Source organism: Anser brachyrhynchus, assembly GCF_964034855.1.
Source record: "Anser brachyrhynchus genome assembly, chromosome: 16".
Lineage (NCBI taxonomy): Eukaryota > Metazoa > Chordata > Aves > Anseriformes > Anatidae > Anser > Anser brachyrhynchus.
Window position 1 is genome coordinate 1232878 of NC_137734.1, and position 27397 is coordinate 1260274.

General features: G+C 71.9%; 3 protein-coding genes across 4 annotated transcripts; 2 read left to right on the plus strand and 1 right to left on the minus strand.

Moving 5' to 3' along the window:
• The first annotated feature begins 616 nt into the window (after positions 1 to 616).
• Positions 617 to 18703, plus strand: BCL2L1 (BCL2 like 1). Of its 2 annotated transcripts, XM_080558728.1 has the most exons (4): positions 617 to 1380; positions 1942 to 2023; positions 2673 to 3329; positions 16714 to 18703. In XM_080558728.1, the coding sequence occupies exons 3-4, from the start codon at positions 2775 to 2777 to the stop codon at positions 16849 to 16851; spliced, it is 693 nt and encodes a 230-aa protein (XP_080414854.1). In that variant the 5' UTR covers positions 617 to 1380; positions 1942 to 2023; positions 2673 to 2774; the 3' UTR covers positions 16852 to 18703. The 2 variants fall into 2 exon arrangements, with proteins under 2 accessions (XP_080414854.1, XP_080414855.1); XM_080558729.1 differs by lacking the exons at positions 617 to 1380; positions 1942 to 2023 and adding an exon at positions 2321 to 2459.
• LOC308179086 (bactericidal permeability-increasing protein-like) lies at positions 15314 to 25718 on the minus strand. The gene is made up of 16 exons (XM_080558719.1): positions 24845 to 25718; positions 23558 to 23734; positions 23286 to 23400; positions 22753 to 22881; positions 22514 to 22669; positions 22338 to 22401; positions 22165 to 22225; positions 21941 to 22032; positions 21666 to 21842; positions 21482 to 21541; positions 20906 to 21073; positions 20708 to 20775; positions 20350 to 20392; positions 20134 to 20197; positions 19864 to 19940; positions 15314 to 19772 (listed from the first exon to the last, which is right to left on the minus strand). The coding sequence occupies exons 1-16, from the start codon at positions 24912 to 24914 to the stop codon at positions 19731 to 19733; spliced, it is 1563 nt and encodes a 520-aa protein (XP_080414845.1). The 5' UTR covers positions 24915 to 25718; the 3' UTR covers positions 15314 to 19730.
• LOC308179090 (uncharacterized protein) lies at positions 25716 to 27317 on the plus strand. The gene is made up of 2 exons (XM_080558726.1): positions 25716 to 26560; positions 26690 to 27317. Exons 1-2 carry the CDS (start codon positions 25943 to 25945, stop codon positions 27125 to 27127), a joined length of 1056 nt encoding a protein of 351 aa, XP_080414852.1. The 5' UTR covers positions 25716 to 25942; the 3' UTR covers positions 27128 to 27317.
• The last annotated feature ends 80 nt before the right edge of the window (positions 27318 to 27397 follow it).

Here is a 27397-nt window from a genome sequence, read left to right on the forward strand (position 1 = left end):
CCTCGGGCTACGTTTAGGGCCCGAACGGCTGCTCGGGGGGGGCACGGGAGAGGCGCTGCGGGGCGGGCCGGGGCTGGACCCCGGTACACCGGCACCGCGGCGCTGCTGCCACCAGGGGGCGCTCCCGCCCCGCCCTCCCCCGGCCCCGCCGCGCCTGCGCAGCGCCGCGCCCGCCCCGCCCCTCCCGCCCCCTCCCCTCGGCGCATGCGCGCTGCTCCGCACCGGGCCTCACGCCGCCGCTGCGCGCATGCGCACCGCCCCTGCCCGCCCCCTCCCGCCCCGTCGCACCCCCCCGGAGCGCGGCGGCCGCTGGGCGGTGATGCGGAGCGGGGCCGGGCTCTGTTGAGCGGGCCGAGGCCCGGCGGGGCTCCCGGCGGCTCCCCGCGTCGCTGCCGGCCGGCCGACCCGCGGGGCTGGGGGGGGGAGGGGGGGGCGCTACCGGCCCGGAGCCTCCGGCGGGCGCTGAGGTGAGGGGCGGAGCGGGGCGGGCCGTGAGCGACAAGCGGCTCGGCCAATGGGAGCGGCCGGGCGCTGGCCACGCCCACGCGGGGCGATCCTGGCGGGTGATTGGCTGCGGGGGGGTGGGCAGGGGGGCGGGACTAGTGGCCGGCCTCGTGCGGGGGCCCCGTGCTCGCCGCCCCGCCCCGGGACCGGGGGGACGGCGGGGGGGGGGGGGCGGGGGCACGGAGAGGGCCGGGCCGGGCTAGGCCCAGCCCCGGGCCCCTCATTGTAATCCCGGGCCCCGCGGGGGGTCCCCATCGCCACCCCCCCGGGCCCGTGCCACCGCCTCGTTACTGGCCCGGTGCCCACCGGAGCCGCTCCCGAGGCCGGGCCCAGCCCCGCCGTGTCCCCCAAGGCTCGCCCCGGGCCCTCCGTTCACCCCCCGGTGTTGCTGCCCCCGGTGCTTGGCCCTCCCCTCCCCCCCCCCAGGGCCCCGGTGACCCCGGGCTCGTTCGTCCCGGTGAATCCCGGAGCCCCGGGGCCGGAGCCCGGCTGCGTCCAGTTTTCAGCTGGCACCGGGGCCGAGCCGCCCGGTGACGCTCCGGGCCCCACGCACCGGGCGTTACCCGCGGCCGAGCCCTGCCCGGCGCTGAGTCACGGCCCCGGTTTGGGCAGCAAGGCCCCAGGCCGCACGCAGACGCCGTTCGCCCGGTGCACAACCCACCGGGCGCTGAGCACGGCGCCGCTGCCGGCAGAGGAGCGGCTCCCGGCTCCTCCGTAGCCCCCCCTGCATCTCGTCGTAGCCGTCCTCGGAGACGCAAACCGAGTCCCAGCACGGGGATCCGCCGTGAAGCCAGGCCCCGGGGGAGGCTGACGGGACTTGGCGGAGCTCGGGGGGCACCGCAGCGGGCACGGAGCCGCCTGGAAGCCCCAAGCAGGGTGGGCGGCCACGGGCAGGGGCTGGGAGAAGGGCGAGGGTGGGGTGGGAGCGCCGTGGGAGGGCCGGGAGTCGCCTCCCGGCAGCGTCACGCTGCTCTAACCCAAACTCTCTCGAACGCAGCTGGTCCCGGAGCCGAGGCGAGCTGAGATTTGCCAGCCCTGAGCTTTTTTTCTCTTTTTTTTTTTCCTCTCTGCAGCTCTCCTCCGGGGGTGAGTACCGCAGCACCGCCGCGCTCTCCCTGCAGCCCGCGTCCTGCCCGCGGGTGGGATCCCTGCGAGAGGGGAGGCTGGGGGGGGGGGGAGCAGCCCCCTTCCGCCTCCGTGCGGGGGGAGTGGAGCTGGGGGGAGCTGACTGCTGGTAAAAACGAGCGCAGAAATAAATGCCCGGAACGCAGGGTGCTGGGGCACGTGTGGGTCCTGTCGGTGGCTGAAATACCTGGTGCCTGCGTGGGCAGCGGGAGGGCTGGCTGGGGCCTTTGCAGAAGCAGCACAACGTTCGAAACGCGACCGTGGAGACCTCTGGCAACTTAAATAACGTTACAAATCTTATTCCCACAGCAGCGGCGGTTTCGTCTGCGCGTAGTAGCAGGAAGCATTTAAAAGACCTTTCCGGGGGTTGTTTCTGTTCCTGCCTCGCCACTAGGTAGGCATCTGAGGCTGCGCTGAGAGCCCCGCAGCGTGGCCGTGGCCCGGCACCCCCTGCCTTCCTGGGCCCCCTGCAGCCACAGCTCCCCGGGAGGCTTCCCCTGCTCCTTCCCTGCGGCTTGTAGGGGACGCTTTGACCCCTTTCCCCCTGCCCCTTCCCTTTGCGGGGGCAGAGGGACGCTGCCCTTTTGGGGCCTGGCAGAGGGACGGGGACGGGGGGGCTGCCCCGTGCCCCGCTCGAGCCGCTGCAGCCGTTGGGCGGCTTCCGCCGGGCCCGTTGGGCAATCCCGGGGCGGGGGGGGGGGGGAGAACCGGGCCCTTTAACGGGCGGGGCCGGGGGGCGGCGCTGCCTCCGCCTCCGCGGCGCTCCGGGACTGGCGGAGCGGGGCCGGGGCCGCCCGCAGCTCCCGCACAGCCGCGGCCGCCCGCAGCCGGTGAGGGCCCCCGGGGCTGCGGGGAGCGGAGTCGGGGGAGGGGGCCCCCCGGGGAGGGGGGGGGGGGGGTGCCGCGGTGGGATCGGGGCGGCTTTGGGGCTGGGCGGGGGGCTGAGCGGCGATAATAAGCCGCTGATGGGGGGGGGGGGGGGGGGGGGGCTGCAGCGTTAACCGTTTCCGTGCCTCCTTCCCCCGGCGTCTGTCCGTGCAAAGGTCGGGTGCTTTCGCCGCCCTGAAGGAGGCAGGAGCTGCCGAGGGGGCTGATCCGCTTGTGCTCCGGACCATGGACTCACTGAGGGCGGCCCAGGTGTGAAAATGTCCGGCAGCAACCGGGACCTGGTGATTGACTTTGTTTCCTACAAGCTGTCGCAGAAGGGCTACAGCTGGAGCCAGCTGGAGGAGGAGGAGGATGAGAACAGGACTGACTTCGCGGCGGAGGCCGACACGGACGGGGTGCTCAACGGGAGCCCGTCCTGGCACCCGCCCGCCAGCCAGGTAGTGAACGGCGCCGCCGTGCACCGGAGCAGCCTGGAGGTCCACGAAATCGTTCGGTCGGCCGCCGTGAGGCAGGCGCTGCGAGAAGCCGGGGACGAGTTCGAGCTGCGGTACCGCCGGGCCTTCAGCGACCTCACCTCCCAGCTCCACATCACCCCCGGCACGGCGTACCAGAGCTTTGAGCAGGTGGTGAACGAACTCTTCCGCGACGGAGTGAACTGGGGGCGCGTCGTGGCTTTCTTCTCCTTCGGAGGGGCGCTGTGCGTGGAGAGCGTCGACAAGGAGATGCGGGTACTGGTGGGGCGCATCGTGGCGTGGATGACCACGTACTTGACCGACCATCTAGACCCCTGGATCCAGGAGAACGGCGGATGGGTAAGAGCTGCTCTCCGCGGGGCGGGGGGGTTGGCTCCCTGCGGCCCCCTAGCTCGAGGCCGGGCAGCGCTGGTCGAACCAAGCTCCCTGCGGTGGTTGTGTTAGCGCCTGCCCGAGGCCTCGCAGGGTGGGAAATGGGTGCGCGGCCTCTCCCTCTGTGTCCTTAGCGCTCTGCCACGAGAGCGCCAGCCCACCGCGATGAAACAAAGAGTTTGTGCTCGGATCCGTCCTTCCTCACCCTTTTTTCCCCCCCTCCTTCTCCCTGCCTGTTACGTAAGAGACCCATTTTCCGAGAGCCTTCGGAAACGTCGTGTCACCCAAGCTCGTTCTCTGAGCGGCAGCCCTTGCTCTCGGGCACGTTCCTCGTGTCATTTAGCAGCGGGGAGCGGCGCTTCCTCCTCCTCCTCCTCCTCCTCCTCCTCCTCCTCCTCCTCCTCCCCGAGCTGCTGCTCCGGGCTGGCCTTGCGGCCTGCTGGGCTAACAGCCACTTCTCCCTTCTGGAGACGGGACGTTCCTCCTCCTCCTCCGCCGCTGCGGTCGCGGTGAGGCCAATTCCCCCGGCAGGTCCCCGGGGGCGGCGCCGGGGCAGCTCCCCCCGAGCCGGTGGGGTGCGAGGCACGGCTCCGTGCCCGGGAGCTGCCACATCCTCGCCGGGCTCGGGGCGATGCTCCCGGCTGCCCCCGCAGCGCTTTCGGCGGGGAGGCGTTCGGGTGAACGGGCGCTTCCCCAGGAAGCGCTCCTGAGACGCCCGCTCTGGCTGCGTGCGGGGCTGCCAGCGGGAGGTTTAGGGCCCGCGGGTGTTGGGAGTTGCCTCTCTGCTTCCACTTCTGCATCTCAGGGATTCCCGGCGGGGGCAACCTTTGCTGGTGCCCGCTGCGGAGAGCTCACAGTTAGCATCTGAACGGTGGGGGGTCGGCGGGGAGCCACCCCCCTGAGTGCTGGGAGCTGGGGCCTTTCAGCCCCGTTCATCCCTGCAGTCCAGCGCTGCGAGGAGGGGGCAGGAGCCCTGGAGCACCCCTTTGGCGTTGGGGAACCCCAGGAGCCCCTTGGGGCTCCCCAGCTCCCTGTGCCGGACCCCCCGGGAGCACCCAGGGTGGAGCGGGAGCACCCAGGGCTCAGGAATTCCTGGAATGTGGCCGGCCTGGGGCACTGCCTGGGTGGGGCTGCGCAGGCAGCCTCGGAGGTTTCGATTCCTAACCTGGGACCTGCCGGCCGCTGGATCTGGCCCATTAGCGCTCCGTCGTCGTGCAGATAACCAGACAACCCCCCCCACCCCAGCCAAACGCTGCCCAGTTCCTTCCCCCCCCCCTCCCTCCGGCTTTGGCTTTTAAAGCCCCAGATTAGTCTTGGAATTGAGCGATCAAATCGAGGTTTCCAAGCGAGGGTGGCTGTTGCTGTTAGTGACGGGTCGGGTTGTATCCTGGAGACCTAGGCGATAACGCAACCTGATTTTTTGTAAATGAACTCTCGAGGGGGGATTTAGATTAAATCACTGGTGGAAAATCACTGGTCCCTGCCTGCGGGGAACGCAATACCTCCTCCCTCCCTTCCCCAACCCCAACCAGCTATCGCAGTTGAGACTCTGCATTTTTTTGTGCGTGCGCGCGCGTCTGCCTCTAAATTCATTGTTTGTAGCAAACATTTGCTCAGCAGATTGCGGGAGGGTCAGCGCTGCTCCCCCGCCGACCCGCCCGCCCGCTTGGGCTTTGAAGATCTCCGGGAGCTGCGCTTCCCTCCCCGGGGGGGAGCAGCGCCCCGCTCCCGGCCTTCGGCGGGGTCCTGGCTTCGCCGCCCGGGCTGTGCCGTGGCCGAAGCGGAGCCGGGTGCCGCGGCAGGGGGGGATTGGATCCGCCAGCCCGCTGCAATCCCCACGCCCCCAACCTGCTGCTGCTTTCTGGCAGCCCGGCTGCGGCGTTCGGCCGTGCTCCTCTCGGTGGGGGCTCCAAGCGCGGGGGGCGGCGCGTCCTGGGGACGCTCTGCTTGGCTCTCGCGGGACTGCAGCTGTGGGGACAAGCCGGGGTTTGGGAGCGCGGCCGCCCCGCGCCTCCTGGGGAGCTGTTGTGGTGGGCAAGGAGCGCGGCTCCATCGCAGGTGCGTCGCTCAGCCGGCACGCGGAGGAAGCTCAGTTTCATCCTGCACCGGCGGGGCAAAGCGGAGCGCAGCGTGGCCCCGGGGCTGCAGGCTTGCCTTTGGGGAGGGTGGAACTGGAGAAACCATTTTTTTGAGGGAGGAGGGACGGGGAAACTCACTGCACGGTGTTACCGGGGGTACATCTTGTCGTGCCGTCCGGCCCGGCCTTGGTTTCCCCTTCTCTCCGCAGTCTGCCGCCGAGAAAGCGAACAGTGGAGGAACCTGAGGGGGGTTTAGTGATCAGCCCTGGGCTGAAGGGGGCTGCTGCCCCATGAGCTATCAAAACCAAGTAGGACGCTCTCTGGAGGCAGACACTTTGACCTGGACCGAGTCCCACCGGGCTGTAAACTTCAAACAGGAAGGCCAGCGGCGATCGGAGGCGTCACGGGGCGCGGAGAGCCCTGGGGAGAGGGAACGCAGGAGGCGGAAACCCAAGGTGCACGGCAGAGCGCGTGGCAGGCGGAGGTGTGCTGCCCGTGCGTCGTGTGCTCGAGGAAGGGAGCTGGGCAGGAGTCCTCGCCCGGCTGTGACAGCCCTGGGTGTGCTCCTGCCTTTCCTTCCAGGCCGTGTCTCCCCTCGGAGCGGGGCTAAAAGCCGGTGTTCCGGGGCCTTGGGGCGGATCTGTGAACGTAGAGATCCCTGGAGAACGTGGAGACCCCTGCGGGGGTCCCCAGGGCTGGCCGAGGGGCAGGGACCGTCCCCAGGGCTGGCCCTGGGAGCCGCATGCTGCCGGTGGTCCCGCGTGCCGGGGCGGACGTGTCGCGTTGCTCTGCGGTGAGCCGGAAGCTTGCGGTTCTGTTTGGGGAAAACCCTTCGAAGATGTCAATGCAGCAAACCCCCCTTTCTATCTTTTTAATATTTTTTTTTTTTCGTGAATGGTAGGAAATGACTCAGCCTGTGTCATATGACAGAACGCAGCTGGGATTTCGTCCTCGGCTCTCGCTCCAGCCCTCTCGATGGTTTCAGGCTGAGAGCTAGACTTCGGCCACCAGCTCTCGCGGCGAGCTTTCTGGCCTTGCGCGGCTGGCCCAGGTAAATGGCACGCACCTCGCCCTGCGGCCGCCTCGCTCTGCTGAGCCCGGCCGCCCCGAGGTCCTCGTCGGGCTGCGCGCCCGTAAGTTTGAATCGTGCTGCTGCACGCAGGCGCGGCGAGGAGCCCTGGCACAAGGCGTGCACAGCGCGCGTGGCGGGGGCTCGGCTGTGCCTCGTGCTCCCTGGGGGACGCGGCCACCGCCGGGTGACGGCTGCCTCCAAGGCCCTGCTCCCCTGACGCCGCCCGGGCGTTCGCACGCAGCTTTCGGGGTGTCCGGGCGCTGCTGCGCCCCCGTGAGCTCTCGGCCAGCCGTCGGTGCCCTGCGTCGGCCAGCGCACGGCGAAACTGGCTGCGGGAGGGGGCTGGAGGCAGCCGGAGATGCTCTTTGCTTTCTGCTTTGTCCTGTGGTTATTTTTACGGTCCGGACCCCTCGCTGCCGGGACCGTGCCCCCGTTGTCATCACCCGCCTTGGGGTGGCGAAGCGCTCTGCCCGTGTCCCCGGGGGGGGAGGGCAGCCCGGTGCGCCCCGGCGTCCCCACCGGCTGCGGGAGGTCCCTGCAGATCGCTGGCAGCTCCCCGAGCTGGCTGGGAACCGGGAGGCTTTTCTGCAGCCCTCCAGGAAATGCCATTGGAATGACTTCCACGGCCGCTTCCTGCCCGGCCGCGGCCGCGTTCCTGCCGCTAGGCCACGGAGGCTTCGGAAGGAGGACGCCTTCCCAGAGCCCTGCCTCTCGCCCCGTTTGCTTCGCTTCTCCTTCTGCAGGGCCCGGGCTGGTTTTCCCCCCCGCTCCCCCCGGGGGCGCCCGGCGGGGTTTGCTCACGCTCCTCGGGTCTGCGATCAGAGCTGCCGGGAGGCAGCGCCGAGCTCCGGGGCTGGCCGTGACCCCGAGCGCTGCGGCGCAGCGGGGGGGTGGCGTTTCCTCCCCCTCCCAGGGGAGGCTGTGGGAACTGGGGCTCGTGAAGCACTCCGAGATGCTTTAACCCCAAGAGCTGCGGTGCTTCAAAAACACCTGTGGAAGTCCTAGCGGTCTGGTCCTCGCCGCTCGGCCTTCGCAGCCGCTCTGGGCGGCGCCAGTCCTGATCCTTCGGAAGGGAGCCGGGTCCCTTCCCGAGCGCTGCGGGGGCCCTGTCCCGTTTGGGCTGCCGTGTGGTGTCCCGCAGGGCAGCGGCAGCGGGCTCCTGGCCCTGCGGAGCTGCGGCTTGCTGTGTCCGGGCAAAAAGGCCGCGCGGCTCCTGCCTGCGGTGATACGCGCGCAGCCGGCGCCCGGCGTTCGCCTGGTCGATGCTTCAAGGCCTCCGCTCCTCGATTTTTACCGAGCTGCTGGAGGCCGGCGGCGCGGTCCCCAGCGCGAGGAGCGCGTCCCCAGCAGCGCTTCATCCCACCAGCTGCGAACCAGGAGGAGCCGGGAGGAGGGGAAGGGACGGGTCTCGGCTGGGGGAGCGCAGCGGGCCGGCTGAGCGCGGAGCCAGGGCACCGGCGGCGCTTTCTGCCGCGGCGCTTTCTGCCGGGGAAGGGAATCGCAGAATCACAGAACTGTGGGGCTTGGAAGGGGCAGGGGGAGGCGGCTCTCTGCCTGCCGACCCCGCGGCGAGGGCGATTCCCTCCCGGCTGACTCAGGGCGAAGGCACGCGCCCCGCGCCCTGCTCCCGGCCGTGGTCTCCTCCGCCCTCCCGGAGGGCTGTCACCCCCAAACGCCATTGTTCCCGGTGACTGAAGGCGACTGATAACAGAGGCATGAAAGGGAAGCGGCGTCCCTCCGTGCCAGGGCGCTCCTTGGCCGGCTGCTCTGGCCTTGGACGGGGGGAAACCCAGCTCCTCCTCCCTGTCCCCGCCTGGGGGGCCCTGCAGAGAGGCGCCTGCCGCTGCGGGAGCCCCGAGGCCGTGCTGCCGAACGCCCTGGGGGTGCCCGGGGCTGGGCTTTGGGGCCGCGCTCGTGGCCACGTGTGAGAGCTTCCCCTCCGGGGGGGGCTGCGGGGCGGCCCCGGGGGGTCGTTGGGAGCGCTCGGCTGCGGAGAGGGGTCACGCTCCGCGGCACGGGGCGAGGGCACGGGGGGCTGGCGCAGGCCGAGCCGTTAGCAGATGGCTCCAGCTGGGGTTACGGGGAGCAGGTGTGGGTTTCGGGAGGCGGCGTTTTCAGAGCCGTGTTCGGTTTTGAACCCGGGAGGCTGAGCCGCGGCTCGCGTGCTGGGGAGCCGTGACCTAGTTGCGCTGTCAAAGCGCTCGTTTTTATTTATTTTTAGGTGTTTTGCTTATTTTACCCTCGAGTTCAATTTAGCCGGCAAATAAAAATAAAGGCGCAGGGGCCGAGCGGTGCCGGGAAGGACCGCCTCCGGGCGCTGAACGCCCGATGTGGCTGCAGCCGGCACCCCTCGGTGCAGCCCGCACCCCTCCAGCACCGTCCCCTCGGACGCGTGCTCCCGTGTACCGGCCCCGCGCCGCCTCCCGGGAGCTCTGTAAGGGCAGCCCAGCGCGCCCAGCTGCCTGCCCGCGGGGCAGCCGGGGCGGGAGGAGCGGACGCGATGCGGAGCGTTCAGCAGAGAGCTCCCCGCGGCCGCCGGGACCACGGGCGGGCCGTGCCGTGCCCTACCGAGGGGAGCTGGGGGTTGAATCCTCTGTCGGCCCTGCCGCAGGAGCCGTGCCGGTCGCTGGCCCGGCAGCCGTTTGCCCGGCGTGCCCGCGGCAGGGCGACCCAGCTGCGTTTGAGCAGGGCGAAGTTTCGGGGGGGCCGCGCGGTTCCCCCCCCCGGGGAGAGCTGCTCGAGCTCGTGGCGTTACCCGCCCTCCTGCTCGAGCCTGCGTCTCGGCTGGGCCTGCGCACGCAGCCCCTGCGTTAAGCAGATCCAATTAGCGGCAGGCTGCTGGCGGCAGCTCGCGGAGGTCGCCCTTGGGACGAGGAGCCCTGGGGCGGGGAGGGCAGGCGGGCTCCCCCCGTGCCCTGGGCTGACATCAAAAACACCAAAGTGTGGCCACCTGGCAGCACGCGGGGGCTCCGGGAGCCTCGCAGGGCCGAGGCAGGGTGTGCTGCCCCTGCTGGGACCTGTTCCCGCAGGCGGGACCCCGTGCCCACGTGGAGGCAGCCGCTGGAGCTGGCGTCGACCTGGTGGCTGCTCCCCGAAGGAGAAGGGAGGAATTTGGGGGGGATTTCTCCCCCCTCTGGGGGGCAGCGGGCTCTGTGCAAGGCCACGAGGCTGCCCTGCTCCGGTCCGTACGCAGCTAACCCTACGTTTCGTTCGTTCTCTGGGCGATGCTGGTCCCAGCCGCACGTCGCCGGGCTTCTCTCACGACTTGGGCTGCCGAAGGCTGGGGCCCTACGAGCGCCGTGTGCGGGTGCTGCACGTGCCGCTCGTGGCCAGCTGGCTCGCGGCCTGGGCCAGGAGCGGGAAGCGGGGGGTGGCCCGGGGCAGTTCCTGGGTGTTGAGAAAACGAGGGGGTGCTGCCTCTAAGTCAGCGACCGCAGCAGCGCCCTAAGCGCTTCCGTCCCGTAATGCCATGGCTCACAAGCGTATTACGCTCGCCGCAGAGCTGGTGATGTCTTTTATTAGAGCAACTGACCTCATTTAGAAGCTGCCAGTGCACCAGCCAGTGATTATTTCACGCAGCGGCACGGATGGAGGAGCCCGGAGCAGAGCACAAAGTCCCCTTCCCCTGCTGCGCTGCTCTGAGCCGTTTGCTGCATCAGCTCCCTCCTCTCCCCCTTCCCCTCGAGTCAGCAAGGATTCGGCTACCAGTGACTTCACGGCCAGCACCATTCGAGATTTCATGTGGGCTAACGGGAAGTGAAAACGGAATGAGCGCATCTTCCTCCCCTTCCTGCCCCTCCGCCCTTTCCCCTTTTTCATTCAAGGGCCGTGTAAAATTGCTGCAGCCCGGCGAGGCCCCGGGGCCGAAGTGGGGAGCGGGGACCTTGCTCGGCGTCCGCCGGGGTGCTGGGGACGGGCGGCTCCCGAGGCGGAGAACCGGGGACCCGACGCCCCAGGGAGCGATCCCGCTCCTGGCCCTGCTCGTCAGGGGAGCGATCCTGCTCCCTGCCCTGCTCAGAAGGGGTCTGCTGACACCTGCCGTGCCCCGGGAGGTGGCTTGGGGTAGGGCTCGGCGCGGTTACGGGCCGAGGAGGGCTGTGAGGGCCACGCTCAGCCCCGGCTAGGAGCACGGCTGTGCAGCCGGGCACGTGTGGGTGCGGAGCATCGTCCCCTTTGTGCAGGTTTCCCGGTGGCTACACGGGCGCTGCGACGTTCAGGAGGAGCAGTGACCAGGCAGAAAGCAGCTTTGCTCCCAGGGTGCTGTGCAGGACCCCACGGAGGTCTCCGAACCGCTCGGGCTCCCGGCGGCGCAGGCGGCCGATGACCGTGAAATTACAGCGAGAGCTTCCCCTGCCCCCCCCCCCCCGCCCCGAGCGCGCCCCCCGCACAAAAGGCAGGCCGGCTGCGCCGCCCGCGGGGGCTCAGACACCATCTGTCCGCCGGGGAGAAGCATCAGAGAGACCGTCTTTCCTCGGCCTCTTCCCCTTAATGCCCTTCGGAAAGCGATCCCCTTCCCAGCAGGTGCTAATCCCTCGAGCGGATCCGGCTCTGCCCACGCGCTCGGCGCCTGCGCCTTTGTGCCGGGAGCTCGCCGCCGGCCGCGGTCCCTGGGGGGGGGACCCGGTGCTGGGCCTGGGCTGCGGCGCCTCTGGGAGCCCCCGGCCCGGTTCTGGGAGCGGCTCTGATGACAGCCGGCCACAAGCAGATCCGTCCTTCGCGCCCTCTCCTGCCTCAGGACCCGTGAATGTTTCAGCGGGTTTTGCAAACAGCGCGCTTCCCCTCTCCCCGCCTCTTGCTGCACGCAGCAGTCCCTGGGGGCAGGGAGAGGGGGCCCACAGCTGCCTTTCCAAGCCCCTTTCACGGGTTTGGAAAGCGCTGAAATGGTGCTGAGCGGTGCGGGGGGTCTCGCAGGTTCCCCGGAGCTGCTGACGGAGCCGGGGTGACTGGAGGCTGCCGTGCTGGCGAGGGTTTCTGGGCGGCGAGGAGGCGGCTGCAGCCCTCGCGTGCGCCACAGCCCTGCGGGGTTGTCAGGCTGCCGGCTAAGCCCGGGGCAGCCCCTGTGCTTGGTGCGGGGCCGGGCAGGGGGGGAGAGGCAGGGACGGGGCTGTTCAATGACTCTCTTGGAGTTTAATGACTCCTTTGGAGCTTACGGCCGCATCCAACCTGCCTGGGCAGCGGCAGCACCCAGGGGAGCAGAGCCGGGGTGAGGCAGGCCCGGCCTTTGTCACGGAGATGTGCCACTGCCGCCCCCCAGGTCCCCGTTAGCACAACAGAGCCGGGTCCCTGCAGCATCCAGCTGCGGAGCTGCGGGGTCCCCGCTGCCCCTTCCCCGCCCCGATGGCCCCCACGTCCCATCCCGCTGGCCCCGCGTCCCGTCCCCGGCCTGCCCGGGGCTGCTGGCAGGGACCAGCGCGGCCTCAGCACCAAAGCTGGGGGCTGCAGAAGCTCGGGGAGCGGCGCGGGTCCCTGCCCCGGGCGGCACGGCTCCTGGGCGAGGTGAGCCTGAGTCGGGGCTCCCGCTGTGCTCCGGCCGCAGCGCCCCAGGCCCTCAGGGCTGTCGCTGCTGCCCCCCCCCGAGGGTCCTGGCATGAGACCCCACGGGGTCGGGGCCACCCACACACGCAGCAGCCCGGGGTTGTGCTCCCGGGGGGGGCAATTCGGAGCTGCGTGGGGACCCGCCGAGCTGCGGGCACGGGATCTGAGCGGCAGCCTTTGGCAGCGCTCGTGTTTTCAGTTCTGAAAGCTCTCGGCTCTGCCTTCCCCCCATCCCCCCCGCGCTTCCTTCACCTGCAGGTTTGCACATGCCAGCCCCGTGTGGGGAGCTGGCAGCCCGCAGGGGCCCTGGGAACAGCCTGCTGCCGCGCACGGCTTTGTTCTGCTCGGCACCGAGCTGCTGCCGGGCTTTCGGCCTGCCTCCGCCTCCCGGCGCAGCACCCGGCCCCGCAGCTCCCTGACGAACGCCTGCCCGCCTGCCCTGATGACTCTGCTCCCGGCCGGCGGTGCTGTTGTGCCTCTCAGCTGTGCCACAGCTGCGCTCACGGCTCAGGTAAAGCGGGGACGGCGAGCTTTGTTTTCGAGTGAGGCATCGCCTCGTGACCAGGACGCGTGGACGGGGAGCCGGGTGCCGCGGCTCACGACCCCGCCGCACGTCTGGGAACGGCACGGCCTGGTCCCCAGGGAGGCTACGGGGAGCCGTCTCCTTTTTCTGGTGGAGCGCAACAAGATTCCGGGCTGGGAAGCGAGAGCCTTTCGCACGTGCCGAGCTGCTCGCCCGGGTGCCTCGTCTCCGAAGGCGCTCGCTCCCGGAGGACAGCGCGCTCCCGGGGCGGCACGCGGCTGGCAGAGGTGGCGTGGGGCCGGGGCACCTGGCAGCAGGGCCTGCTGTCCTCCCCGCACACACATCCCAGGCTCACGGTGAGCGGGCCGCAGGCACAGCCCCGCTCCTCTCTGCTGGCCTTCCGAGCCTCGTGCCGGCGTCCCGGTGCCTCCCGCGCAAGGGACACCCGGGGTGCCCAAACCGCTGCCGCCCCCCAGCTGCCTCTCAGGAGAGCAGATGGGGATTAGCTGCTCGCATCTGCTCCGTTCGCCTGCCTTGGGGCCCGGCGTTCCTTACCGAATCCTCTTTCCCAAAGCCTCGCGGCTTATCTCGAAGGAGGACCCCGCTCCGCTCCGCCTGCCCCGAGCGGGATGCGGCGGCTCGGCCGGGGCCCAGGCGGTGCCGCCAAATGGGGGCAGCTGGCCCCGGGGCAGGGGGCTCCGACCTTGGCTCTTCCCCTTCCCGCTTTCAGGCCGGGCCTCGAGGCACCGTCCGCAGCCAGACCTCGCGGCCGCTTAACCTTGCTCTCGTCCCCCCCCTGAGACGGCGAGCTGCCCCGAGACGCCTTGGGCCAGCCCTCGGCCCGCAGCGTGCCGGCCCAAGTGGGTGGGTGGCGGGATGGGTCCCGGCAGTCTTGGGGGCTGCTGGCACCCAGGGGCGGTGCTTGGGGGGGCCCCGGGGTGCCCGGAGCAGGAGCCCCCGGCCGGCTTCCTCGGGGCTGCGGCAAGGAAACCTCGCGTCCTGCCCCCGGCGCCGGGCGGGGAGAGGCGCCGCCGGGGCTTGGCCGTTGGGTAGGCGCAGCCTCCCGCTGCTTCCTCCTCGCCCCGCCGGGGCATCCTCCTCTGGGTCTGTCAGCGGGCGGGGAGGGGATGTGACGGGGCTGGGAGCGGTGGCAGAACAGCCTGTCCTCCGGGGCGGGGGCGGCCCCGGGGCGGTTGAGGCACCCGACGTGCTGTTGCTACCATAGCCCTCCTTGGGAGCAACTCAGGAATTCCAAATATTTCCTCCCAGATAAAGGTGACCGGGAGGAGGCCAGAAATATCTGGACGTGCCCGGGCAAGCCTGGGAGCCCCGAAGACGGGGCAGAACGGGGCAGAACGGGCGGAATCGGTGCTTGGGCGTGCTGCACGCCGGGTGCCGGGGGAACCAGCAAGCTGCCTCCCCGAACCTCCCACCCAGCCCAGGGGCCACACCTGGCATCGTGCTCGTGGGGGCCCCGCTCTGGGATGGCTCCCTGCAGGGCTGCTCCCTCCCCAGGGAAGCAGAGGGGCTCCCTCCCTCCCTCCCTCGGCTCCTGCCCCGCTGCTCCCCACCCGTAGCCCCCGATAGCTCCCGGTTCGCCGCCTGCGTTTATCTCTCGTTCAGCAAACGCTCGCTTTTCCGAGAAACGGAGGCTCCGAACGCGCTTCGTGGAACCGCCTTTCCCCAAGCTCCGGGGCACGTACCGAAGAAGAGGTAGCGCGGAGGGACGGGGTGCTGCCCCCCCTGCGCCCCCCCCGGCTCCTCTCCTGGTGCCCACCCCACCGCCGGCCCCGCGGGACCCCGGGCGGAGGCGCTGGGTGCCGGGGAGCCCCTGCTCAGCTCCGGGGACCCCCTGCCCGACTCCGTGTGCTCCGTGCTGCTGAGGAGCCCCGGTGGAGGCGCTGCCCCCTCCGGAAACCTCAGCCCCGTGGGAGGGGTGGGGGCGCTTGGGAAGGGTCTGGCAGGAGCGGGGCCGTTCGACCCCGGCACGGCTCTCCAGGCGCAGGTGGAGGTACCGGCAAGGTGCCCTTCCCCTGCTCCCTGCCCCCGTAGGAGCAAAATTCCCTGTCTCGGGCGCGCCAGGAGCAGGGGACGCCCCCGGGCTCCGCAGGGGATGCTCCTGGGCTCTGTTCCCTGCTGGCAGCGCTGCCCGGGAGCTGCCGAAGCCTGCGTGGCTCCGGCCGTGCCTCAGGAGGTGGCCTTCTGCCACCCCCCGGGGCAGTTTGTGTGCCCCGGGACAAGGCTCTGGGCAGCAGCCTGCCCCGGAGCGAGCGAGCGAGGAAGGGTCCCCGTTGTCGCTGCCCCGTGGCTCTGCTGGCGTCGTCACGGTCGAGCAGCGCCTGCGGGAGGCGGAGGGCAGCCAGGGAGGCCCGCGAGGCGCTGGGGGACGTTTCCTGGCAGGTCCCGAAACACGCCGGCCCCTGCCGAGGCGCCTCGTGCCCTGCTGGGCACCCGGGGCCGTTGGCCAAGGAGGGGAGGGGAGCCGAGCCGCGGCCACGCGGGGGTGTCCGGGGGGTTACCCTGCGGGAGCCAGGGGCACCTGCGGGTGCTGGGGCAGCTCCGCACCCAGCCGGGGGTGCTGCCCCTGCCCCCGGGAGCCGTGGGTAAGGCGTGACATCAAGGCAGCTCCAGCCTGGCTTATCTCTGCTTTCCCAGAGCGGGCGGCTTACTGGAACTGTGTCCGCTTATCAGGGAGCACGGGGCCTTGCCGGGAACACGGCTCGAGGCCGGACCCCGGCTGAAGCCGAGCTGCAGGAGCTCGCCAAGGCCGCAGCTGCCGGCGCCAGCCCCCTGCAACCTTGGTGCTGCTGCCGGGCTCTGATAAACGGGGGGCAGCGAAGCTCCCGGCCCCCTGCAGCCTGCCCTGGGGCTGGCCGGGGGGCCCTGCAGCGATCCTCGGGGCGGCCCGTGGCTGGGGTCCCCCGAGGGAGCAGGGAGGCAGCACAGCACCGCGGAGCTGCTGGGGACCCTGCGGGGCTGCGTGGGGGCAGGCGGCTCTCTGAGAGCCGGCTCCGAGGCTTGGAACGGTTCAGACCCGGGCTCGCTGCTCTCCCCGCCCTCCCATCTCCTGCGGTCCAGGCCACGGCCAGCTGCTGTCGAGCGGGCGAGGGGCCGGGCAGTTTGCTGCCCGCCGACACCGTGGAAATCCGCCCGGCTCCTGCCGTCAGCGGCGATGTGGGGCCGGAGAGGCCGGCCGAGCCGGGCCGGGCCGGAGCGGCTGCATTCCTGGCGGGGCTGCTGCTTGGCCCGCGTTCACCCCGCGGCAGGCTGGGGAGCTCGGGCGTCGTCGCAGCAGTGACCCAAAAGCCCGGCACAAAACGCAGAGCGTGCACCGGCCCCGCTGCTGCTGCTGCTGCTCCGGCCCTCCTGCCGCTGCCATGACTTCGATCGTGCTTCGATGCTAATTTTAGAGAGCCTCGAGCACGCGGGGCGCTGCCGGCCCTGCCCTCGTGGTGTTCTTCTTGCGAATCCTTTCTGCCATCGGCTCCTCTCATGACCGCTCCCTGGGCTTCCCCCCTTGCCCTGCGTGCGTGATTCGGAGCAGGGAAGCGCCAGGCGTCTGCCGTCCGCCCCGTCCCCACCGCCACTTTCCTGCCTGCAGGAGCCCTCCCGCTCCGTCCTGCCGCCCCCTCCCCGCGCCGTGCGAAGGAAGGCACCCGGGGAGCAGCACCCCGGCCGCGAGGGGCTCTGCAGGGCCCCCCCGGCACAGCCCCCAGGTGCTGGGAGCACCTCGCAGAGCCCTGTGCACCACGTGTGGGGTGTCTCAGCCCTCGCGGCCTCACGTAGGAGGGCGTGAAGCCCCCCCAGGAGGGCCTCTACCACCCAGGGGGGGTGGCTGGCAGAGACGAAGGAGGCCTGTGAGATTTGGGATCGAGGGGAGGGCGTTCAGGGAGCGTTACTGCAGCTACATGTGGGAGGTGAGCCCTTGTCTGCCACCGAGCCTTGCTGCGGGCAGGGGCCGTCCCCTCCTGCCCTGCTGTGCTCCCTCCCCGGTCCCGTAGGGAGAAAAGAGAGGAGCAGGCAGGACCCGAGCGCCTGCTGGGCCTGGGGGAGCAGCCCCCGCCGTCCTGCTGCTTGGTGCTGGGTGCCGTGGCCCCGCTTCTCTCCCCCCCTGTGCTCACTGCTCTCTCCTCTCCCCCCCAGGAGCGGTTTGTGGACCTCTACGGGAACGACGCTGCTGCGGAGGTGAGGAAGGGCCAGGAGACCTTCAACAAATGGCTCCTGACAGGGGCGACGGTGGCCGGAGTGCTCCTGCTGGGATCCCTGCTGAGCCGCAAGTGACCCACCATCGTCCCGTCCCGGCCCGTCCCGTCCCCAGGACGGCTGCGCCTTCGCCGCCACATCCACTACACGGCTCCCGAGCAGCGCCGCTGTGGGGGCAGACCCCCCCACACCCCCCCGCGCCTCCCGGGCGAGCGCCCCGCTCCGCGGAGCTCCCTCCCTCGCGCCGCCAGCTCCTTTCCTCGTAGCTCCTCTTATTTTGCCGTTCCGTTGTGTTTGAAGGGCGCTGAGGGCGATGCAGCACTTCGGCCGACAGCTCCCAGCGCTGGGGAGATCCAGGCAGCCGGGGGGGGGAGGGGGGGGGGGATAGCGAAGGCGTCCCAGCCCTGCGGGGTCCTTTAGCTCACTTTGAAGAGAATAAACAGACTTATTTTTGCATGTGTGAGTGCGTGCGTGTGTGTAGCTGTGTCACTGAGGTCAGGTTCCCCAGCCAGAGCGAGGGTCTGGGCTCCAGCCTGCCGCGTGCTCCGCTCCTGCGCCCCAGCCCTGCCCCGCTGCAGCAGCCGGGGGGGGCCGGGGGGCACAGAGCTGAGCTTTGCCGTCCCCGCAGCGTCCCCCCCCCGTCCCCTCCTCGCCCTGCGCTGCGGGAGGGCGCCTGCCCGCCGGGAGGAGGAGGAGGCTGAGGCTGAGGGCGAGGGGCTCCGAGCTTGCCCGCCAGCCCCCCGCTCCCCCCCCCGGGGGGCAGCTGCTGGGAGCTGAGCCCGCCCCGCAGGTGCTGAGGATGGTGCGCCAGGCCCAGGGCTGTGCCGGGGGGAAGGGGCCTTCTCTTCCTCTCCTCCTCCTCCTCCTCCTCCTCCTCCTCTTCTTCCCTCCTCTCCCTCTGCTCCACTCGGGGTTGCTGTGTGGCACTGCATGGCCTCCCTTGTCCCCCCCGTCCCCCCCCCGTGTCCGTCCCTCCCCACGCTCGCTCCGCGGCCCGGCTCTTCGCTCTGCTGTCGGATTCGGGCCAGGACGGAGGCAGGCGAGGGGGCAGAGATCTTCCCCCGCCCGCAGGGCAGGGCAGCACGAGGGGCCGCGGCGCCCCGGCACCTTCCAGCACCTTCCAGCGAGCGCAGGAACGGAGCGGGGATGCGGAAGGGGCAGGGGGAGCAGGACCCCGCGGGGGGGGGCTGCCGGGACAGGACGGCGCTCCCAGCGCCGTGGCGGGGAAGGGCTGGAGCAGGCGAGGAGCCGGGAGCAGCAGCCGCGGGACCAACGCGGGATCCGACGCGAGGGGTGGCAGCAGGGGCCGAGGGCTGGTGGCTGCTGCCCCCCGCAGCCCCCCGCTGCCCCCCCCCCCAGTCGCTGCCGGTCCCCGTAGCGCAGGCAGAGGGGTCCCAGCCCCGCGGCGTGGCTGTGACGGGTGCGTGCGGTGCTAGAGGTGCCCGGCTTCTCCCCGCGCTGCTCCTGCCGCGGGCGTCGAGCGGCCCCGCTGGCCTCGAAGCAACCCCCGGTGCTCGGGAGAGCACTGGGGGGGGGGCCGGGGGGGCCGGCTGTCCCCGCGGGCTGCTCTGCGTACGTAGCGCCCGCGCTCTGCTGTACATATCCGAGTAGTTTTTAATTCCTTTGTGAAGACTCTGATGCTATTTTTGTTATCTGTATGTCTGTATTTATGTGTGGTGCCGTGCTCGGCGGAGGCCCGGGCAGGCTGGGGCCGGAGGCCGGGCTCCTCCGCTAACGGAGCACCCGAGAGAGTGGGGTGAGAGCAGCGGGGGGGGGGCCCTTCCCTTGCCCCCCCTCCTTCCCCCCCCCGGCCCCGGGGCTCCCGCCCCGGCCGCCTGCGCAGGATCCGCTCCCCGCACGCCGCAGGGCGAGCGCCGAACGCTTCGGTTTGCAGGTGGAGGTGAGGCCACAAATAAACTCTGTCGTTGGAGCTGCTGCCGGTGCTGTGGTTTTTGGGGGCGCCGCGCTGCGGGGGGTCTTCGGGGGAGGCTGAGCAGGAGCGGGACCCTCCTGTCCCCTCCCCGGGGGGGCGGGGGGGGGGGGTGTCACGGCTGTCCAAGGGATGGTGCTGGGCAGGGTTGGGGGGCAGCCACGGCTCCACCAGGACAACCCCCTGCCCGTCCCCTTCCCTTCTCGCTGGCACCGGGCTCCCGTGCCTGTCCTCGCCCCAAATCTTCGCTCCTGTGCCCGTCCCCACTTGGGGACGCGGGGACACGGCGCTGTGCCAGGCTCCGGGCTGGGGCAGGCGTTGGTTTTGGGGACCCCCCCCCCACCCGGCACCACCGTCCCTGGGGGGCTCATCCAGGGGAAGGGCTGGGCACGGGGATGGGAACAGGGATGGGGATGGGGACAGGGATGGGGACAGGGACAGGGACAGGGACAAGGTCAGGGACAAGGACAAGGTCAGGGACAGGGACAAGGTCAGGGACAAGGACAAGGTCAGGGACACCCCCTCCGGGGATTCTGCAAGCCCCGGGGTTTTTGGGGGGGGGGCTCCGAGGCCGTTCCCCGCCCGCTGCCTCCAGCTCGGGCTCCCGCTGCCGGTGCCGGGGGGGGGGTAGCGGCCGGTGCCGGCGCGGCGGAGCCGTGGCCGCGGGCTCCATCCCGCGGGCGAGGCGGGAGCTGCCGCGGAACCGCCGCGGGTGCCGGGACACGGGGGGGGCTGCGGGACCCCCGGCCCTGACACCCCCCCTGCCCCCAGCCTGCAACCCCCAGCCCGTGGGGTGGCCCCGACCCCCGGCACCGCAGAAGCCCCCCCGGGGATGTCCCCGCGTGGAAGCTGGGGGGGGGGGGGGGGACACGACCTGGCCTGGAGCGTGGGGACAAGGACACGGCCGCAGGGGCTGCAGGGGCTGCGGGCTGAGCCGCGGGCAGGGTGTGATCCCCGCCGGGCCCCCCCCCCAAAAGGGGGGATGGGGACGGGGATGGGGTCGGCGGGTTCCCACGCGGCAGCGGTCTCAGGGCTCGTACCGCAGGTCCGTGGCGAGGAGCATGAAGCCCTGCGTGGAAAACGGGGTGAGGGTGGGGGGATTGGGGGGGACACACAGCGGCCCAGGGGCGCAGGGTTGAGGGGACGGGGGTGGCACCCACCTCGTGCAGTGAGAGGCGTGGGTGCTCCAGGCTGAGGCCGCGGGGGGTAGGAAGCGCGACGCCGGAACGGAGCCGCTCTGTGGGGGACAGCGGGGCCGTGAGCGGGATGGACCCGGGACAGACCCGGGACGGACCCGGGACAGACCCGGGACAGACCCAGGACAGACCCGGGACGGACCCGGGACAGACCCAGGACAGACCCAGGACAGCCCATGGGGCAGCCGGGGTTTGGTGGGGGCGGCGAGGGGGGGGGGGGGGCGCAGCACTCACTGTTTGCCCAGGGCACCCCGAAAAGCCACAGCCCGAACTTCAGCACGTTCTCCAGCTTCTTCACCTGCGGGACACGGAGCGCCCTGAGCCCAGCGGGGGGCCTTGCACCGAGCTGTGTCCCCCCCCCCCCCCCCAGCTCCCCCAGCCCCCAGCTGTGCTGGGGTCACCCCCCCTCGCCGGCAGCCCCCCTCCCGTGGCCCCGTCACGGCCGCTCACCTGCAGCGGGCCCACCTGCGAGGTCACCTGCGCCACGCTGAGGCTGGAGGAGAGAGTGGGGTCAGCAGCGGGCACAGGGGTGGGGGGGCTGTGTTCCCCTTCCCACCCCCCCAGGGCAGGGACAGGCTGAACCCGGCAGGGCTGGGAGCCCCAGCCCCGCGGAGCGGCTCCAGCTGAGGACCTGGCCAGGCTCCGAGCACCAGGACGGCGGGCACGGATGAGAGCCGGGGGCAGGATGGGGGCTGAGGAGGTGAAACGGCCCCAGGGAGGGAAATGGCCGGAGGTGGAGGACGGGGGCGGCCTCCCGGGGGGGTCCCAGGGGAGCCCGGACCCAGCGCGGGGCTGGGGGGGGTCTCACCTCGTCAGCCGCACGGTGCCCCCCAGCCTGTTCCCTGTGATGGTCGGCTTCCCCGTCACGTTGGCGTCCTGCGGCGAGAGGGGACGTCGGGGAGGCCGGGGCAGTGCCTGCATCACCCGGCAGGGCCCAGCACCGCCCGGCAGGGCCCCAGTAAGGCCCCCAGCACCCCAGTTCAGCCCCCTGGGGCCAGGCACTCACGATGTCCAGCAGGAAGGCAGGCACGCGGGTGGCGTTGGGCAGCACCACGAAGGCCTCGGCGGAGCCGAAGAGGGTCCCGTGCAGGGCGTCGGGGCGGCAGGAGAGCAGGGGCTGCCGGCGGGCCGAGAGGTGCAGCTCCATGGGCAGGTCGGGGAAGTGCTCCTGCAGCTGGGGGGGGGGCGAGGGCTGGGCTGGCACCGAGCCCCGCAGGCACCCAGCACCGCCCCGGCCAGGGCACCCCGGCACCACCCTGCCCTGGGGGGATGACGCTCCGTGCTGCCCACATCCATCCTGCCTGCATCCGTCCTGCCCACGTCCGTCCTGCCCGTGTCCCGTCCTGCCCGTGTCCCGTCCTGCCCGTGTCCCATCCTGCCCACAATCATCCTGCCACGTCCCGTCCCACCTACACCCCCTCCGATGTCTCCTCTGCCTCCATCTCACCCCACCCATGTCCCACCCCTCTCGTGCCCTGCCCCGTCCCATCCCACGTGCCTGACCCCCCCCCCACCCCCCCACCCGTGTCCAAACCCTCCTGCAGCCCACCCTGTCCCCTGTCCCTCCCCACCCCGCGCCCACCTGCGGGGAGAAGACCCCCAAGCTCTTGGTCCTCAGCTGGAGGGGGAAGCGCCGCGGGAGCTGGAAGGCAGCAGAGGGGTCGGGTGCTGGGGGAGCGGGGTAGGGGTGGGTGCAGGACCCCCCCGGCCGGGGTTCTGCGGGGCAGCAGCGCCGTGCGGTGCCGGAGCCCCCCCCCCCCGCGTACCGCCTCGCCGGAGATGTTCCTGCGCAGGGCCCCGGCCGTGAAGTACACGAAGGCGGCGGAGTTGGCGACGAACTCGGTGACGGCCAGCAGCAGCATGGGCTCGCGCGCCTTGGGCAGCCCCACCGGCTTGGGCGAGAAGGGGCTCTGCCAGCGCCGGTCCACCCCGAAGAACTCACCCTGCGCGGACGGACGGACGGACAGATGGACACCAGGATCAGTCTGGGCCCCCCACCCCAAGCACTTCCCCCCACCCCCCAGCCCCGGGCTGGCACCACCTTGAGGCTGACGTCCCCGTGCTCCGCCGTGATCGCCGGGCGGCCCAGCAAGGAGAGGTCGATGGCAGCGAAGGGGTCGAGCTGGGGGGACACTGCAGGTGGCAGGGACGCGTTGGGGACACGTTGGGGATGGGACGTCCTCCTGCCACCCCGGTCCCACAGACACGGGGCTGAAGGGGTCCCACAGATCCCACCAGCCACCGGTCCCCAGCCCTGCTCCCCACCTCGCATGCGCTTCAGGGAGGCCTCCAGCCTGCTGATGCTCTTCTGGAGCTCGACGCAGAGCTGGAAGCAGAGCAGGGCATCAGGGAGCACCCCCAGATAGGGGGGCCCCAGGCTCCTGGCTGTGCTGGGGACACGATGACAGGGCCACCAGCACCAGCAGGGCAGCGCTCACCTGCTTGTTCAGCTGCTGCCGCAGGGTTCTCCGGAGCAGCGGCACCAGGAGGTTGTAGAGCCAGCTGAGGGGCACAGAGCGGGGTCCTCAGCTCGCCCCCAGCCTCCCCAACCCACCACCCCCCTCCCAGGGGCACGGGGGTGTCCCCGTGATGGGAGCAGGGCGCCCGGCATCACCTCTGTCCCCGGTGAAACTCCACGTGCAGGTCGGTGCCGTGGGCATCGCAGCCGGCGGCCCACACGGCGGGGCGGCCGCCCTTGTCCACGCTCAGCCCCAGCACCACCGCCACGGCCAGGTCGCCCACGCGCAGCCGCACCACGCCGCTGTCCTGGCTGGGGAACGCGGCGTGAGGACGGGGGCAGGGGCAGGGGCGGCCCCGTCCTTGTCCCCGCGCCCTGGCCGGGTGAGGACTCACAAGGTGCCCAGCTGCGCGCCCCAGTCGGCGCTGAGCTGGATGCGGGCGCCCTGCACCGCCAGCCGCACGCCCACGTCCTCGGCGAAGTCCACGGAGGAGTCGTTCATCTGCAGCTCGTGGATGTGGATCCTGCGCACAACGGGCAGCCGGGGCTCGTGGCAGGGCGCAGCGGGGACGGGGGTGGGATGGGATGGGGACGGGGACGGGGACGGGGACGGGGACGGGGATGGGGACGGGGACGGGGATGGGGATGGGGACGAGGACGGGGACGGGGATGGGGATGGGATGGGGATGGGGATGGGGATGGGGATGGGATGGGGATGGGGATGGGGATGGGGATGGGATGGGGATGGGGATGGGGATGGGGATGGGGATGGGGATGGGGATGGGGATGGGGATGGGGATGGGGATGGGGATGGGGATGGGGATGGGATGGGGACGGGGACGGGGACGGGGACGGGGATGGGGATGGGGATGGGATGGGGACGGGATGGGGATGAGGCCAGAGCTGGGGCTGCAGTGGTGGCTCTTACCGGGGCACGGTGTACTGGAGCTCCCCCAGGAAGGGGGGCCGGTAGGAGCCCTGCAGGTTCAGCTCGTGCTCCTTCTGCAGCAGCGACCGGAGCAGCTCCAGCCCAAAGTGCCGGCCTGGGGCAGAGCAGGGCGGCTCAGGGCTGGTGCCAGAGCACCCAGGGGTGCTGCTGGGCTCAGGACATCCCCAGGATCTGGGCATGGCCCCTGGGGTGCCCCACAAGCCCCCCCATCTCCCCTTCCCCCCCCAGCCCGGGCAGGGGCAGGCACCCACCGTACTCCAGGGCCCTCTGTGTCACCCGGCCCTTGATGCCGGGGCTGGAGCCGGTGGCGGGCGAGCAGGCGGCCAGCAGGAGCAGGAGGCAGAGCAGCGCCGGGGCTGCACCGCTCGGTGGGCGGCCGGGGGCCGAGAGCCCCTCTTCAGCCCTGCGGCAGCTGCGTGACCTGGGGGCTGGAGCAGAGGACATGGCTGAGCCCCCGACCCGCTCCCCGGCCTTATATCGGGGCGCCCCGGCTGACGACAGCCTCCCGTGCGCACGCCAGGGACACCGCGGTGCGCCGGCCGCTGAAAGCCCGACCTTGCCCAACGCGTGACTCAGAGGGGAAGCCGTTCCCCCGTTGTTCCCCGTTCGCGCCCGTTCTGGGAGCGGAGGAAGGAGAGGGTCCCCCACGGCGTCACCGCCGGCCGCAGGCTGCGTGGGACCGGGGACGCCGAGCACGGCCGCGGCTCTGCCCTCGTGTCCCAGCGGGAGGGGACAGCGCGGGGCCGGCGGTACGTGGGGGGGGCTTGGTGGTGCCACAGCCCCCCCCGGGGCTCCCGCTGTGCCCAGCCAGGGGACAGCAGCGCGTGGGGACAGGACGATGGCAGAGCAAGAGGATGGGGCAAAGCGGAGCGGGGGGACGCGGTGGGGCTGTGCCAGGGGAGGGGGCTCAGCCCACGTGGAGATGTTCCCACTTGGAAAGGGCTCTGGGGCCGTGTGGGGTCACACGAAGCCTCCGGGGGTAGGGGAGCGCTGGGACACGGCCGGCAGCCCCAGACCGCAGGCTGACGAGAAGGCAGGGGCAGGCAGAGCAAGAGCAGAACTCTGCGGTCCCTCCAAAAGCCCCGTCCGGTGGGAAGGAGCCGTGCGGGCAGACGGCAGCCCCTGGGCTGGGGAAACCCCCAGCGGGGCCGGGCAGGGGCTGCCTGGGGAGCGGGGTCGTGGGCCGTGTGCTCAGCTGCCCGCCTGGGGACAGCCCCTGGCCAGGAGCACGGGCACGCGCCCACAGCCCTGCTCCAGGGGACGCAGGGCACCCTCCCCGGGGACCAGGGTCCCATCCCAGCACCACGGGGGACACAGGACTCACGGCCATCCCCACTGCAAGGACCACAGCCCCACACAATGAACCTTACGGACCCCTCAGGAGCAGCTGCCCACTTGCCCCAGACCCCCATGGCAGCAGCGATGTCCCCAGTGCCCAGCAGCGTCCCAAAGGCCGGCACAGCCACCAGCGCAGTCCCAGCCCCGTGCCCACCCTGACCCCTCCACCCCTGGGTGCCCCGTTCCGGGCCCAGCCTCACCGTGGCAGGCGGTGGCGGTGCCACCCGGCGCGGGGGACGCGGGTCCCATCGCGGGTCCCATTTCCGTCATCTCCCCCAGGGCTGCGAGTGGCAGCAGGGCCCCGTGCCGCCGATGGCCATCCCGGGGCAGACGGGCTGGTCGGACCAGAACGTCACCCAGGTCCCCATGTCCCTAATCCCTTCCGGGATGAGTCAGGTCCCCGCCGCAGCACCCAGGGACCTGTTGGGGCGCGGGTGCCTGCAGGGACCCGGCCTTCCCCGGGGCTTTCCCGCAGATGCTGGCACGGCCGCATCCGGCACACCGGCACGTGGCAGAGTTCAGCCCAGCCCCACCGGCCCCATCCTCTGCTCTCCGACCGTCCCCAGAGGTGCCAGGCTCCTGCCACAGCCTCCATACACGGACCCCTGGCATGGAGGGCAGCGGTGCCACGTGGCGAGGGCACTGAGCTGGGGTGGGAGCAGAGATGTGGGGCAGCGGAACACGGTGCTACGCAGGGAGCCCTGCTCCCCAGGGTGCCACACACACAGCCCTGCTCCCCAGGGTGCCACACACAGAGCCCTGCTCCCCTGGGTGCCACGCACAGAGCCCTGCTCCCCGGGGTGTCCCACACAGAGCCCTGCTCCCCAGGGTGCCATGCAGGGATCCCTGCTCCCTGGGGTGTCCCACACAGAGCCCAACTCCCCAGGGTGCCACACACAGAGCCCTGCTCCCCAGGGTGCCACGCACGGAGCCCTGCTCCCCAGGGTGCCACGCACGGAGCCCAGCTCCCCGTGGCTCCATCCCCAGGCCCCGCATCCCCCAGCGGCCCAGCCCAAGCCCGGCACGGCTGCGGCTGCTCCGCAGGAGCCCGGCACGGCCCCGCTGCCCCTTCCAGCCCCCGGACCCCCCCCGTGAGGCCGGGCCGGGCCGTGCAGTGCGGGCGGACACCGGGAGGGGGACCCAGCGGCACGGCCACGGCAGCGCCGCGCTCCCGCGGCTGGGACGGAGCCTGGCGGGGCTGGGGCGGCGATGGAGGGGTCCGGGGGTGCTGGGGGGGGGTCCCGGTGGGGTGCTGGAGGGGAGCCAGGGGATGACGGGGGGGGGCGCCGGGCCGATGGATGGGTTCATCCACAGGGGTCCGGAGCCCCCGGCGCCCCCCCGGTGTGTCCCTGCTGCTGCCCCAGCCGGGACAGGGCCGGGGGGGGCTGAGCCGGGCCGTGCCCCCACGTACCCGGCTGGGGGGGACCGGTCCGGACGGGAGCGGCGAGCACAGGCGGAGCCGTGCCCGTGCCGTGCCCGCTGGCACCGTGCAGACGCCCCCCGGGAGGGGAACCCTGCGGGACCCCCACGGCTCCCACCTCGGCCGGGAGCCCCCAGCCCGGGCAGACCCCGACCCGCTGCCGCCCCCGTCCCCGGGCACTCAGCACCCGGGGGGGGCCGTGGCAGGAGGCCTCGGAGGCGTGCTGGCCTGGGGGGGCGCGGGCAGAGCCCCCAGACCCCGCTTTGTCCCCTCGGCCCCGCGGGAAGGGCCGGGCACGGTGGCTCCGAGGAGGGCTCCTGAGTCACGGGGCAGCCTCCTGGGTGCCTCCCCGGCCGCGGGGCACCCACAGCTGCGGGCTTGCACAACCCCGGCCCTGCAACTTCCTTCTGCTGCGGGCTGCGCCGTGTCCCCAGGGCCGCCACCGGCACCCCGGGGCCCGCAGGCGCTGCTGCTCCGGGCAGCCCACGGGGGGACCGTCCCGCAGGGCTGCCCACGGGGGGGGGGGGGGGGCTGTCCCACACCGTGTCCCCTGCCCAGCCGCAGCAGCGCCTGGCCGGTGGCCGTGTGCGAGTTACGGGAGGCCACGGGCAGCCCTGCGGGGAAGTGGGGCGAGGGCAGGCCCCAGAGCTGCCTCTGCGGTGGCTGGGGCTGGAGCTCGCCCCTGCACCCCCCAGCCAGGCACGGAGCCCCACGCCCGGCCCCGGCCCCCCCCCCCCCTTGGCACCCACTCGTGGAGACACCTCCCAGCACCGGGGGGGAACCAGGTGGGAAGCAGCTGCCCCCCCCCGTGCCTGCCCTGGGGTCCGCTCTCAGCCTCAGACCACGCCGGAGCCCAGGGAGCTGGAGCAGGCTGCGCCCCCCCCGTGCCTGCTGGGGGGCAGCAAGGGCGCAGCCACCGGCTCCAGGAGCAGCCCCATGGGCAGGGTGCTGGGACGGGGACGTGTTACCTGAGCCCCCCCCCACCACATCAGCTCACTGCAGGGAACCCCAACCAGCCCCATCCCTGCCCCCTGAGCCCCCCAGTGCCCTACAGGGGGTGTGAGGAGACCCCCCCCCCCGGAGCCCCCAGGACCAGAGGGGAAGCACAGGGAGATGCCAGGGCATGTCCGCACCCAGCTGTGCCCCCCCCCCCGGGCTCAGTGCACACTGCCCCATCCGGGGGGGTCACACACACACAGCCTCTGCCCCACAGCACCCCAGTACCACCAGCACAGAGGCTGGGCCAGCCCCAGCGCTCCCTCACCGCACCCCCCCCAGCCCAGCACGGGCTCCCACAGGACTCCTGCTGTGTGCCCAGGCTGGGGGGGCACGC